This window comes from Dioscorea cayenensis, unplaced genomic scaffold, assembly GCF_009730915.1.
Source record: "Dioscorea cayenensis subsp. rotundata cultivar TDr96_F1 unplaced genomic scaffold, TDr96_F1_v2_PseudoChromosome.rev07_lg8_w22 25.fasta BLBR01002214.1, whole genome shotgun sequence".
Classification (NCBI taxonomy): Eukaryota; Viridiplantae; Streptophyta; class Magnoliopsida; order Dioscoreales; family Dioscoreaceae; genus Dioscorea; species Dioscorea cayenensis.
In genome coordinates, this window is record NW_024088605.1 from 37,739 (window position 1) to 52,163 (window position 14,425).

Below are 14,425 nucleotides of genomic sequence, written 5' to 3' on the forward strand. Positions count from 1 at the left end.
CTTTTGTAACTCCATCTCCTTGGCATTGCTTGATCTATCTAACAATGATATGTCTGGAGAACTTCCCCATTGTTGGAATTCAACATCAGCTTTGGAAATTGTTGATTTATCTGACAACAATTTCACAGGTAAAATTCCTGATGGCCTTGTGTCACTCCCCAATCTCCGGTCCTTACATTTGAGAAACAATGGCTTCTTTGGAGGTCTCCCTTTCTCCTTGAAAATGGCCAACAAGTTGGTCACTCTCGACCTTGGTGAAAACAAACTCTCTGGTAGCATACCAATATGGTTCGGAGAAAGCCTTTCATCTTTAATAGTGCTTCGCATGAGATCCAATTTATTTGAAGGTGTCATCCCAGAGCAATTATCAAAACCTCCTCTCTTCAGATCCTGACCTTGCACACAACAACCTAACAGGTTGCATTCCTCGTTCTTTTGGTGATTTCAATGCCATGGCAGTCACCAATCACAACGAATGGTGGTCTTTGCTCTCCATTTTCAGTGAGGTTTTTTCTTCATATTCTATATGGGGCAGTCTTCCAGATAGCTTTGCATACTCAGAATCTCTCTTGATAAACGCAAAAGGACTCCAAGTGGAATACTCCAAGATTCTATCATTAGTCACAAGCATGGATTTATCAAACAATAAGCTTTCCTGTGAGTTGCCTGACGAACTCACCAAATTGCATGGGCTGCATTTCTTGAATCTTTCTTACAACCTTTTCAATGGAAAGATACCAGAAAGCATCAGTGACATGAAACAACTGGAATCACTTGATCTGTCAGAGAACAATTTATTTGGAACCATTCCTTCAGGTATGTCTACTTTGAACTTCTTGAGCCATTTGAACGTATCACACAACAATTTGTCAGGAACAATTCCATCGGGCGGCCAACTTCAGACGTTTGAACCATCAGCCTATAATTGGAATCATGATCTCTGTGGATCACCTCTTCAGAATTGTGCTAATGAGACACATTATTCCCAAGAGGCCAACGAAGAAGAAGGAAAAGGAGATTGGTCAGAGATGTTATGGCTTTCCGTAGGTCATGCAATGGGATTCATAATTGGCTTCTGGATGATCATCGTTACCATTATGATGAACCAAACCATAAGAATTGCTTATTTCCGATCTGTTGACAAAGTACATGATTGGATATATGTTAAGGTGGTCGTGTACTCTCGGAGGCTAAAATCAATTTGCTCAAGGAGGAACTGAGGTCAGGCCTGAGCTTTTACTCTTCCATTGTTGATATGTATTTACATAATGTAGTATGAGCTGATATTATGACCACGAGTAATATAAAAATTAATATGATAGAACTCTTATCTTTAATAATGCAAGTCATTGCATACACCATAACATAATTATTTTGGAGATAATATAAGTCATCGCATACACCATAACATAATCATTTGGAGAATGCAAGATTTATATTCCAAGCTTTATAACATGATTTACTAGTGCCAAATAATTTCCACAAGTTGTGCTTAGTTTAAGAGGAGAGGAGGAACAAGATTTTGACCAACATGTTGTCTTTCATTGGCCTATCTATCTTGATTTCTTTTTTTCTTTTTCTTTTTTTCTTTTTTTAAATAAATAATCTATCTTGATTTCTTAATTCAATCAAACACCAGAAGGCATTAGTCCTAAATTCCTTCAATCCAAGCACAGTTTAATGAAATGCTATCACCATAATGTAAGATTTAGAAAACATATTGGTCCTATCATCTCTTCTGAAATTATATTTCAAGTAAAATTATTTGTCTGCATATTATATTTAAAATTTTGCAAGGTTAAAATAATATCTATTTGATTTTTATTGGGTTGTTGAGGTTATGAATTTCTTGTTCTCAATTTTCAGGTCCAAAGTAACAAGTTGGGTGGCCTAACTAGTTATATCAATAAAGCGATGTTAGTGTATTACGTTGCTTTTGTTATGAGTCCTTGTTCATTTTGTATTTGAATTACGAGTTTGTAATTTGAATTATTATTGGATTTGACATTGCAAGGTGTAGAACATCGTTATATGTTATTTAAGAATATTAAAGTGTGTGTTTAGAGTGCTTTCAACGTTCCAGGGTTCACACTTTGTGGGCATATCATCATTTATCACATACCATTTTGTAGTTGAGGGTGTTCATAATTGATGTACTTGAAAGACATGAAAACTCTGCAAACTTATTTAGTCTACCTAAATGTCTACTGTCTGTTTCTTATCAGCCTACCATGCATGGAATTGAAAATTATGAGCTATTATGAACAGAGATATTGCATACTTTGGATGTAATTGTGCATTTTGAAAGATCAAATAATACACTGCTGAAGAAAAGTCCACTTTGCATAAACTAATTATCATTATCATTACACTTGAAACCTATATTAATAATTGTTGTCAGATATGTAGAGGAATGCGGTATCGATTTGAATAGATCTTACATGCTTAGGTAGTTTATGTAAGTGTAATACATTGGTGTTTCATGCTTGAGTCCATTCTCGCAGTTCGGAGTGAAAGTCACATGTCCACGAATTATCTTGCAATGAAAATAATGAGAATAATGGGAACCAGGAAATGCACCTCCGTTGCTTTACTATAAAAATCAGAATGATCACAATGCTAACTGATCATTACTGCATCAATATAGTAAAACAGGGTACACAATCTCTCTTAGCATATACAATAATACAACACGATCATGAATATGCTTCCCAGAAAAAGAATCACCAAAACAGAAACAAAAACAAGAACTAAGGAACAAGCTCATTATGTGTACACCTTGCATTAGCACTTGGAAAAGAAAACAAGTACCTATTATGATGTTAAGGCCAGTTCAGCCCATGCCAGATGAGAGTTCTTGTAAAGAGCAGTTGGTGAGGTCTCAATTCCATCCTCCAACATTACGGTAATTATTTTCCATGGAAGGCCTCTTAGATGCTTCAGGTTCAATGCAAAGACTAATTGTACTGCATACTACAGAGAGATCATCAGGCTTGACATTTTTCAAATGAGGTTCAATTATTTGGCTCATCTTCTCCGGGTTTTTGCAGATACTCCATAGCCTGCAACAACATCAATAATCTTCAGATGATAATGTTTTACTAAATTGTCTTCTTAGTTATGCCATATTAAAACTGAAGATCAGTAAGTAAAATGAAAGATGATTTATGTGCAATCAATATTTTCTACAGTTAATTTTTCGATGTCTGTTGTATTAAAAGGTTTCACCAAATCCAATGAGCATCCTCTATCTCCCACAATATGAAGGCCTTCACTGATTAGCTCTAGTAAAAAGCTATTCCGAAAAGCAAATGTGTTGCTCTGAACATCCATATGTCGTCTTTCTATGGAATCCATAAACCCATGATATGGTAGGCCATTGGCAACAGAACCATTTATGTCTGCTTTCGAAACAATTGTTTTCCACCTCTCAAAATCAACCAACTACAGATATACAACAGATTTTATTAACAGGAGCTAAGTTAATTCATGAACAAAAGTCGAAAATAAGAAGAAACTTTAAGAGAAAAAATTACTGTAAGTATCATCAAGCAATATTTTTGACACCTTGGAGAAAAAGTCTTCAGTAAGATACACGGACGGAGTTTAACTCAGATAATATTGTGAATGAAGGCTGGAGTTCAGTGTGCAAATATTTTTAGTCCATCTAGCGATACCAATAGCATATTTTCATTCGTCTTGGCCAAAGAGAATTGGCATCCTTCACCATCTATAATGAATCCACACGTAATATTGTTGAGATGATAAAGGTATCAGTCACTAAAGCAACCATAACAGAACACTTACAATGAAGATGCTCACATAATGTTCCATTCGATGCATATTAGAAACAACAGCATCCTTGAAAAATGGTTCACTTTCTCTGCAATACCCCAACAACTTAGCTATGTTCTCATTATTTAACCTTGCAAAATCTGCAACTCTAGATTAAATATAAAGTTTCCTCACACAATGATCAATTAATTCTTTTCTTGCAGAAAAGTGTTAAGAAATAATTACCCTCATTCTGAAACTGGAGCTCAAAATATATGTTGTCCATTGATTCTCTGAAATACTTAGTGACAGAACAGCAATTTCGGACCCATTCTTCATTGTGCCCTTGTAGACTTTACTGTATGTAGAAGACCAAATTATGTTGCTGAAATCTGCATAAGCAACTTCAAGATCCTGCCTCGCTGAATCGCAGCACACTTTTCAACAACTCACTGTCTGTTTCAAGCGTCATAAATTAAAATCATTATTCTTCATCATCGATATTGCAAAATAAGTCAATAAGGAAGGAAATAAGATCATTGTGCAAACCAACTGATGTTGATATTTCATCCTTTTAACTTGATTGTTTTCTTATTGGGATAATGCCAGAGGACTTTTAATAGCAGATGCAACACAAGTGATCACAAATCATCTATAGTGATTTCCAAACCAGAAGCCACTTTGGTTGGTGTGGCCTTTGGTGCTTCAATGCTATATTGGAGTATTTATAGGTTTCATTGGTTGCTTGGCTTTCCACAGAGTTACCTAAAGACAGAAATGAAGGTTGTTAATTAAAGTATACCAAAAAAAAAAAAAGAAATATATTGAAGAATGACAAGAAATCTTGACATAAGGCACCCTACATTGCTCGGTAGAACGCAGTTTGATGGACTCTTTATCTTGTAAACAATTCCCCCGAAAGTTGAGTCTGTACAAATGATCCAGTAAAACTGAAGGAAGTTCAGTGAAAACAAGCTTTAATTTAAATTGATTTAAGACATTGTACCTTGACAGATACTTAAGACAAGGAGGTATCTTCCCAACAAAAAAGTTGTATGAAAAATCAGCAAATTTCAATGAAGTTAGCCCACATAAACCAGTCCGATTATCGTAGGAGGGTGTCCCTGCCACAGATATATACAAGACAGTATGAAATAAGAAAAATAAAATAAAATAAAATAAGCTGAAACAGATAAATATGGCGTACAAACAGATTAAAAGCATCAATATGTTCTGCGACATTGATGTGTCGGTGTAATCTGTTTCAAAGTTCATCATGTACTATCACTAAATTTAATTAAACCATATCAATTCGTAAAAACCATATCAATTCTACTTATAGTTATACCAATGCATTATCAACACTACAAAAAGGGCATGTTCCTCATCATAACTCAATCAGCGAGAACCTCAACACTTTTGTCCCTATTCTTCTATTAATGCAATCATGAATTTTTCAACTCAAAAGTTCAATAGTTTGAACTGAAAGAATATTAATTGTGGCCTGGTCTTACTTCAGCAGCAAATTAAGATTAATATATATATATATATATATATATATATCAATTATTCAGAAGCTAAGGCACCAGAAGGAATAAAATAACATACATGCCATGTGTATCGGTTCCAGAATTTGTCCACTGAGTTTATTCCTATCCAAACGTGAGCCTCGACAAGGTTTGCAAGATTCCAAAGTTTCAATGGTATACCACCAGTCAACCCATTAGAATGCAAATCTCTACAGAAACAAATTTCCAGAATCACATCAGAACAAACTATTAAAACAAATTAATGAAAGTAAAATTAATTCTCAGGAGCATATCCTACGATTTTAGTAACACTGATCAAATCCACCAATCTCAGCAGGGACGGGGCCGGAGAATGTGATTCGAGCTCAAATCCAACACTGTGAGGTTTTTCAACAGACCGATTTCTTTAGGGATTGATCCAAGGAACAAATTATTACTCAGAACTCTGCACAACAGCATTATGTTAAAAAAGAAACTCTTTGGCCAACTCTGCAGCTGCAGAAACTTAGTAACAGAAAGCGATGAATTAATTACATACAGCTCTTGCAAGAAATCCAGTAACCCAAGCTCCGGCGCCAGAAATCCTTTCAGAGAGGAATTGGAAAGTGTTCTGCAAATAAAACCTAGTTTATAATATCAGCAAAACCATTTGCACAAACTAATCGAAAACATTCTACAAATTCAATTCAGAAATTCAGGAAATCTTAAACCCTAATTAGTAGTTACTCCCTGTTTGATGAAACCACAAACAGAAGTATCGAAATTAAAATCCCAAAAATTGGAATAAAACATGTGGCTACCATAAACCCTTGAAGCACAAATACCACAATTTAAGCCTCATATCATCAATTAACCACTTCATCAACAACATATGCATCAAATCAGAAGTGCAAACGAAGAAATGCCATATAATTTTCTCAAAAACTGAGATTTTGAACAGATAAACAAAAGAAAACAGTGAATCGGCCAGGTCTTACAGATTAACCACACGGTTCTGAGGCTTCAAGCTGAGGTCACACCAGACCAACCACAGGGATTTTCATCAAAGCTATTCCAATCAGAAAGAACAGAGAGTGGGTCTTCAAAAATTGATCTCTTGAAAGCAGCGCCAAAACTGCAAAAAGAAAACCAAAGAAAAACGCCATCCCATCAGACCAACACAACAAGAAAGCTCTACATCTTTTCAACTAAAAACTCAGAAACAGAACACAAACTAAGATAAAGGAGCATACTTTCTTGATTTTATGGGCAAGGAGACAACTTCACCAACCAAAACAAGAGGAAAAAGAAGAAGAAGAAGAAGAAGAAGAAGTGGTAACACAAGTGATCTCATAATTAGAAATGGTTACAGCTAAAACCAATGTCAAAATACAAAAATTGAACAAACATGTGAAATTCTCAAGTAGAAAACTCAAATAAGTGATTTTTAGAAGAAAGAATAGAGCAAGCAAGAAAGAGTTTGCAAGTTTGCCATTTTGAAGCAAAGAAAGACAAAGATTTAAGCAAATATACAAAATGGAGTAGTTGAGAGAGTGAAATAGAATTAAAAAATGGTAACAAGATCAAATCTTGTGAGAGAGAGAGAGAGAGTACAACGGTGGAGCTATAATGGAAGGGACCCAACGGTGACTGCGGTGGGGGGAGGGAAAGATAAGAATTCATATGAAAAACCAAAGGTTGGTATTTATAGTTTTATCTATCTATGTCCTTGTGAATTATTATTTTTATTTATTTATTTATAGTTTATCAACTAGTTATTATTAAAATTTTACTACATACGTATAGAAATGTGAGTAACCTTTTCACTCCATAAATTATCACATTAAAAGAAAACAGAAATTTTGTCTTTTGTCTCCTACTCAAGCAATCTATATTCAATGTTAGTTGCATTTTTCTTTAAGTATCTTTGGAAAACATATGTTTGCTTAAAATTATTATAAGTTCAGGATTTAAAGTTGAGTTAATCTATATGGATAAAGCGATTCATTTTCGTACACCCAACATAATGAGATGAGCAGATGTTCCGGTAGCGCATGCTTCGTCGTTGAGCGAGTACATGATGCCGGTGGAGAGCCAGTGGAGGCGAGACTACATACAGGCTACGCTTGGGCAGACATGACAACCATGCATTTCATCTCCCGAAGTATCGCCGGTAGCAGAATCGTATCGTGACACCGGTGAGAGAGCTCTTTCAGCGATCTCATGATACTCGATAGGTAGTTTCGTCACTCGGCGCTAACTTTCGACTATATGTTGATGCAGTGGTTCAGCTATTGTGAGGCTATTTCAGTGCGGCTTTTGTTCAACCTCAGCATAAATAATTCTTGATTAAACTCACATAAATGGTGGTTTTCTTGCTAGTATTATAAATTAAAATTAGTACTTATTTATATATATTTACAAAATAATATTTACTTTTATATATTTTTATAAAATAATTATCATTTGTTATCTATATAAAAAGCAAACTATTATATATATATATATATATATGAACAGCTAACTTATAACTAAAGAAGAATGTTTTATATGGATATATAAATAAAATATCATATTATAAAATAATATATTAGTAATTATCTACTACTTATAGGTAGAGCAAGTACAAAATGATTCAAAACCAAATGAAAATATATATTAATAATATGGTTTCCATTATTGACCTTTAATCTTGAGCCACTGTTTAGCTATCCGACAAGTTTTAAAAATTAGATAAATATATTTATTTTTGTGAGAATATATAAGCATTAAAAATCCTAAAATCTCAGATTTAAAGTGGTGTACATTGAAATAAGAATATATACAGATATATGCCAAAAAGATACTAATCTATATTTATGTGGGTTTTAAATTGTGAATTTCTTGAATACTTTCATGGAATTTATAAGTGGATGAGAAGACAAGTCCATTTCACAATTTTTAAAAATTTTATTGGATCCTGTTTTTTAGATTTTGAAAGACAAAAGTCAATATATGTGACAAATAAATAATATTCAAAAGAAAAATGAGATTTTTAAACTAATAATAGTATCAAAGAGGTTTATCAAACATATATAAAAATTAATACAACAAAAATAAACAAAATAACTATAACCAATAAATTTTTTTTATTGTATTATAGTTAATGTAAATTTTGATGTTTGACTAAGAACCGTGGTCAAATTTGGTGGATTATCATTAGGACTTAGTTTTATGAATTAGTGTTGAATATAAGGATTAGTTTACTAATTAATCTCCAAAATCAATACAAGTGAAAAGCCATGTGCGTGAACAAGATGAGTTAAATCTAATCTTATTTTTGGTCCATCTCTTGTGACATGATAAAGCAATCTAGTGAATTGTGGAATAAACAAAAATAAATAAGTACATAGTTTAATTCACGAAATTTCCAACAATTAATGGATGTATTACTGATAATAAAATCAAACAAAATTTAAGTTGAGATGCTATATTTTTGTAGCATAATATTTCAAATTAAGGTATTTCAAATCAAAACATTTTTAAACTTTGGAATTGTCTTAATAATTATCCATGAAAAGCAAGTTCAACTAAAATAAATACTTTATTGATTTGTCTTTATTTTCCAAAAAGAGAAATTTTGTTTTATATATAGAATTAAATCAGATATTTTTACCTTTGATTATATCAAGTAACAAGAAGTTGTTCAACTTTAAATCACTTTACAAATAATTTTAAATTCAATTTTTATTTATAAGTTGATTTACCTTTATAGGATACCTAACAAAATTCAAAAACATTCATATGAAGATATTCATCTCTACTATGCATCTCTACTATGGGTCTCCTACAAAAATTAAGAGGCCAAAAATTCAGAAAGAAAAGAAAAATCATATACATCTCTACTATGCAATTGAAAATTTTAAATATATATATAATTATCAGTATTATTTTTCCAAAAAGGCATGCAGATGGAAGCTGTATATATAGTGAAGATATAATGAAGATATATCTTCACAAGCATATAGATGCTAATATATATATTTTTAAAAGAGTAACTCAAGCAATTACAAATTTATAAAGGGCATAAATGTAAAAGCAACAGATCTTTAAGAATTCAAAAATAATATAGTCCTCACTGAAGTGGGATTAGGACCACCATTATGTAAAAATAAATTCTCCCAAATTAATTTAAAAGGAAATGGCTTGCTACCCACCCAAGATTAGCTTCACTTAAATTCTAAAAACAAGTTAATGATTATGTCAACATCTTAAAATATTAATTTCAAGGCATGAAAGGAGCATATGAGCCCCCACTTCTTTTTGGACTTTTCCAAATTTATCATTTGAAATGGCTCAAAAAGAATTATATAAAAATCAATCATATCAAAGCAAGGTGGGATCGAGTGACCATTAGATGTAAGTTAGCACTATGGTTTGTCTTCATTAATGACATTGTGACCCAAAATATATTTATATAAATATTTAAATCAATAGAAGCACATAAGAAGGAACAAATAGTTGCAAACACAGATGTATGAAAATGATATGAGCTCCCTTTCTTATTATCTTATTCATAGAGCCATTTAATTTTATTATTTATTTATACTTTGGTAGAAAAATATTAGAAGAAGACTTGGTCACCTGATCTTTAGCTTTTTAAAACAAGAGTACAATATATGTTCAATAAATATAAAATCCAAATTAAAAGACTTATCATATAAATAGATTTCTTCATCTTTCTTATGAAACAAATAAATAAATAAATAAATAGATAAAAGACATTTAAGTTTGTTTAGTGAATATGTGGCACAAGAAATAGAGATGGCTTTGTTTTCAAAATAACTTATATGAATTGCCTTTAATGAAAATATTTTTTTAACTCTTGTCAAAAGATGGATAGGTACGATGTCAGCATTAATTGTGGTGACTTATCAATAATTTAAAAAAAAACAACTTGATATATATACATTGAAAGAAGGATAGTTACAAATGGTGAGATTAATTAACTAATAACATATGGATGGTCTTCAAGCACGCATGAAAAACTTTAGCTTTGATTGCCTTTTTGAAAAATTCAAAAAGCAGACAAACTTTGATTTGGTGAAGACTTAAATCACTTGATCTTATCTCTCTTTTTGATTCATTGAACAAAGAGTTTTATGGTTGTTCAATTTTTGCTTTGATTTCTCTTTTTGATTCAAATATGTAAGATCATTTTAATCCTTAATTATATTGATTAAGGACTTGGTGGAGTAGATGTCTTGTTCCTTTCATCTGATGAATGCTAATTGAAATTTTTAAAAATTAGTTGTGTTTGTTTGTCCGTAACATTAAAACAAATTACTTGTGGAAAAACAAAAGAAATTGTTAATATTGTTAACAAGCTTAATTAACTTATTTGTTTTTCAAATTTCATAATTATAAAAAAATATTTTTTTATTATCACTTAGAATTAATGTGGTTGAACCATATCATATAATTAATATGTGTAAATAAATAAGCATAAAAATATATATTACAATATATAGAAGAATGAATGGTCGTTTATCCACAATTTCTAAAGCAACATATTATAAAAGATTCTCTACGTAATCAATTATTCAAACAGTTAATTAATTAATCTATTTATAAATTTAAATTCATGACAAGAAAGGCCTCAATCATAGTCATATATTTTAACTTAAAACTCAGTCAAAATTTTTGCGCTAAGAGAACTTCAATTAGTTTAAATGATCAAAGCACACCTTTACTTTTATAATGTAACTTGACCATCATATATATTAATTAATTCCTTTTTTTTAAAATAAACTTGATATTAAAAGCAAGCAAGTTTGTGCAGTAACAATCATTCATACTTCAGCACAAGGGAATGAATGAATGAATTCCATCACTTAGAGAGCAAGAATTCATTTTTCCTTTTTCACCATTAATGAGTACAAGCTCAGGTTTGAGGGAGTGGTGAGATCATTTGCTATTAATTTGTGAGTATATAGGTCAAAAGAACCTTATATTTGCTAGGGGCACCAAAGGGCTCTTAGTTCAATAAGATACCGGTCTCTTTCGTTAAAAATGGGATACAAGTTCGATTTTCTACTCTCATAATTCGGCTGACCTCAAAATTGAGTAGATCAAGTTCAACTTTTAAACCTTATTTATATTTTGATTTTTGTTTGTTAAGATAAATGATATAAATTATAAAATGTTTTCAATGTAGTAATAACATATTATATAATGATACTTTATATTATAAATGTAAAAATTACAATATAGTTTTGTCGTTCAAGCTATGGAGTCTGGCACAATTTGAAATTAATTACAAACTCAAAAACCGGACTCAAAATTGCAAGCTGAAGTAGAACTTTACTGAACCGAGCTTAAGCTGCTCCAAAATAGTTTAATAACTTGATCAACTTTAATGGCAAGGGCCATCCGTGCACCTTCAATTAGGTTAAGGATTAACTATAGGTTTTTGGCCTCATCCATTCAAACATTCCATACTCATCACATACCTTTAGTCTTCTACTCAATTTTTTTTTTTTAAAGATGGGTCAAGTGTTAGGCACGCTTGCAAATAATGTTAAATTTAAACTTAGATTAGTGCACTAGTACTCTAAATCCTATAAACACTAAAAAAATCAAATACTCTAAACCAAAAATGCTAAACCTTATAATTTGAAGTAAATTTGATAATTAAATTAGAGATTAGTAAAATGCTGCGAAGAACAAAAAATCGAGTAAATATTTCTAGTAATTGAGCAAAAACTTGTCATTTAAAAATTAAAATGAAGAATAAAAAATTGTCAACACTTGTGTTAGAGTAGAGTATATGTATATATACTCTGTATATATCATGTTCATACATATTGATATATGTACACTTGTATCTATTTATTGGGGCTTATGCCCTAATGAACATCATAATTCTCTCATATTTTCTATCAACTTGTTTAATATAGTAGTAAAAGTACTTGGCAGTGCATAGAGCAAGGACAAGGTTGAAACTGCTCAGCTCATGTCAGATAGTAGTAATGTTCATGCAATCTCATTGGATCTCTAATATTGTATGAGCATTGTTCATTCATTATTTATTAGGGTTGGCTAGTGTGAGTGCTTTTTGTGAGGAGGTCAGTATTTTCACTTGCATTTTAGTATTACATGATAAAGGAAGATTCTACGTTTATGTGGTTATGATCGCTAATATATAATCTTAAGCGATCACGATAAGTTAATTTTCGATTTGTATCGTGGATTAGACATCGCTGATAAATCACTGGTAGCAGTTATTAAATCATTACAACTAGTGTACCTTAGTACCTATCTATTCTTTTAACATATCGCTTTCATTATTAAAAAAAAAACATAAAAGAACAAAAAATTGTTCAAGCTCACAATAAATATTAATTTCCAGTGAGTTATTGAAGGCAATATATAGAGATGGACCCAAATTGCCTGTGCTATAAATATATATGATATATCAGTGTCAGTATTTTAAATCTCACGTTGTTATACTGATGAGATTAGTCACCTAATCAAATCTATCAAGTTAAACAACTAATATTAATTGATTTGGGATGTAATTATAGAGACGTTTGTGTAAAGAAGGTACTTTTATGGTGATGGGTGTAATTCAACAATATAATAAAGAGAAATTTTAATAATCCTTGACATCAAAATGGATTTTTATAATCACCAAATTGGTGTTTCTATAACAAGAGTAGTTTGATGTTTTTCTTTAACTCTTAGTGCATGGTTGCGCGTCATCTGTTTCCACTCTCATTACAAGTGGCCATAGTGTTGGAAAGATCCTTCATATTTGATGTAACAAACAAAATTATGAGTTTCTCATGGACCCTTTTAATTTTGTAGTGATCACAACACCATTATAATATAAAAATGTGCATCTCCTTTATGTAAGATATATATACAATAAATTTTTTATAAAATAATACTGTTGGGACTATGAAGATTTATTGTTTTATGAAAATTATTTATTTATTAATTCAGAGGGTTATTTTATATTTTATACCATCTAAAAAACAAACATAAAAAAATACAAAGCTACCAAAATTACATGCAATTCATTTATAATATATATTAATATTACTGAAAGAAATACTATGATGGAATCAACTATAAATGAAAAGGTTATTTAAGGGTAATGGATATGCCAATTAATAATAATTAAGGTCCTCATGATAGTTTTGTGTTTTATCAAAATTTTCCCCAAAAAAGGCTTTTATAGTAATAGAAATCTTAAAAAATTACTTATTGTATTGTGAGCATAATATACCAAATAGTGTCGACTTTGCAAAAAATAAATAAATAAAAACAAGGATGAGATTGAATTTAATTCATAGACAAAGAAGAAAACAAATGATTTAGATACATGTTTTAAAAAAATATAACATTTAAAAATAAAATAGTCCAAAGAACTTTAATATTGTAAATTTTCTATAGGTATCTTTTTCTATGTATTTGATGAATTATTAATTTATATTTTAATTAAATTTTAAAAAATTTTAAAGAAATTGTTATTTTATGTATTTAATTAATTATTAATTTAACACATTGTCCCAAATCCAAATTGAGAAAAAAAATATTATTTTATCAAAGTTTTACTATATATATATATATATATATATATATATATATATATATAAAAAGCAAGATAAAAGTATCAACTAAATAATAATAATAATTATTATTATAACATCAAAATTTGGATCAACAAATTGAAGAGAAATTAACAATTATTGAGGCTAATGAAGTCTCTCCTCCCACTTCTCAACTTGCTTGAGGTGGATAAACCACTTCAATTAATCAAAAAACCATACATAGCACCAACCAGAAAATTCTGGCGAACAAAATCATTCGTACCACAAGAAGTGATACAAGAAAACAAAACGAGCCACCCCACGAGGATGCAGGATCATCCTCCAACCCTGCAAGATAAGCCTGCTACTCCGTGCTCTGATCTGGTGCCTCCTCGGCAGTACTATACCCCTTGTCCCTTAGATTTCTTGACTCGAGGAATTCCAGGCCACGCCTGACGGTAGCCATGGTGTCATCTAGTCTCACCTTAGCGCCATCTGCAATAGCATCGAACCACGAAAGGAGCATACGATTAATACATAGCATAATACCAAACGCAGGCAGGATTT

At 31.1% G+C, this 14,425-nt stretch overlaps 1 protein-coding gene and 1 pseudogene across 1 annotated transcript; one reads left to right on the forward strand and one right to left on the reverse strand.

The window, feature by feature from the left end:
- The first annotated feature begins 438 nt into the window (after nucleotides 1-438).
- LOC120257593 (putative receptor like protein 25) lies at nucleotides 439-1,921 on the forward strand. The gene is made up of 2 exons (XM_039265034.1): nucleotides 439-1,221; nucleotides 1,867-1,921. Exon 1 carries the CDS (start codon nucleotides 453-455, stop codon nucleotides 1,218-1,220), a length of 768 nt encoding a protein of 255 aa, XP_039120968.1. The 5' UTR covers nucleotides 439-452; the 3' UTR covers nucleotide 1,221; nucleotides 1,867-1,921.
- An 851-nt stretch (nucleotides 1,922-2,772) lies between these two features.
- LOC120257589 lies at nucleotides 2,773-6,448 on the reverse strand (annotated as a pseudogene).
- Between the last annotated feature and the right edge of the window lie 7,977 nt (nucleotides 6,449-14,425).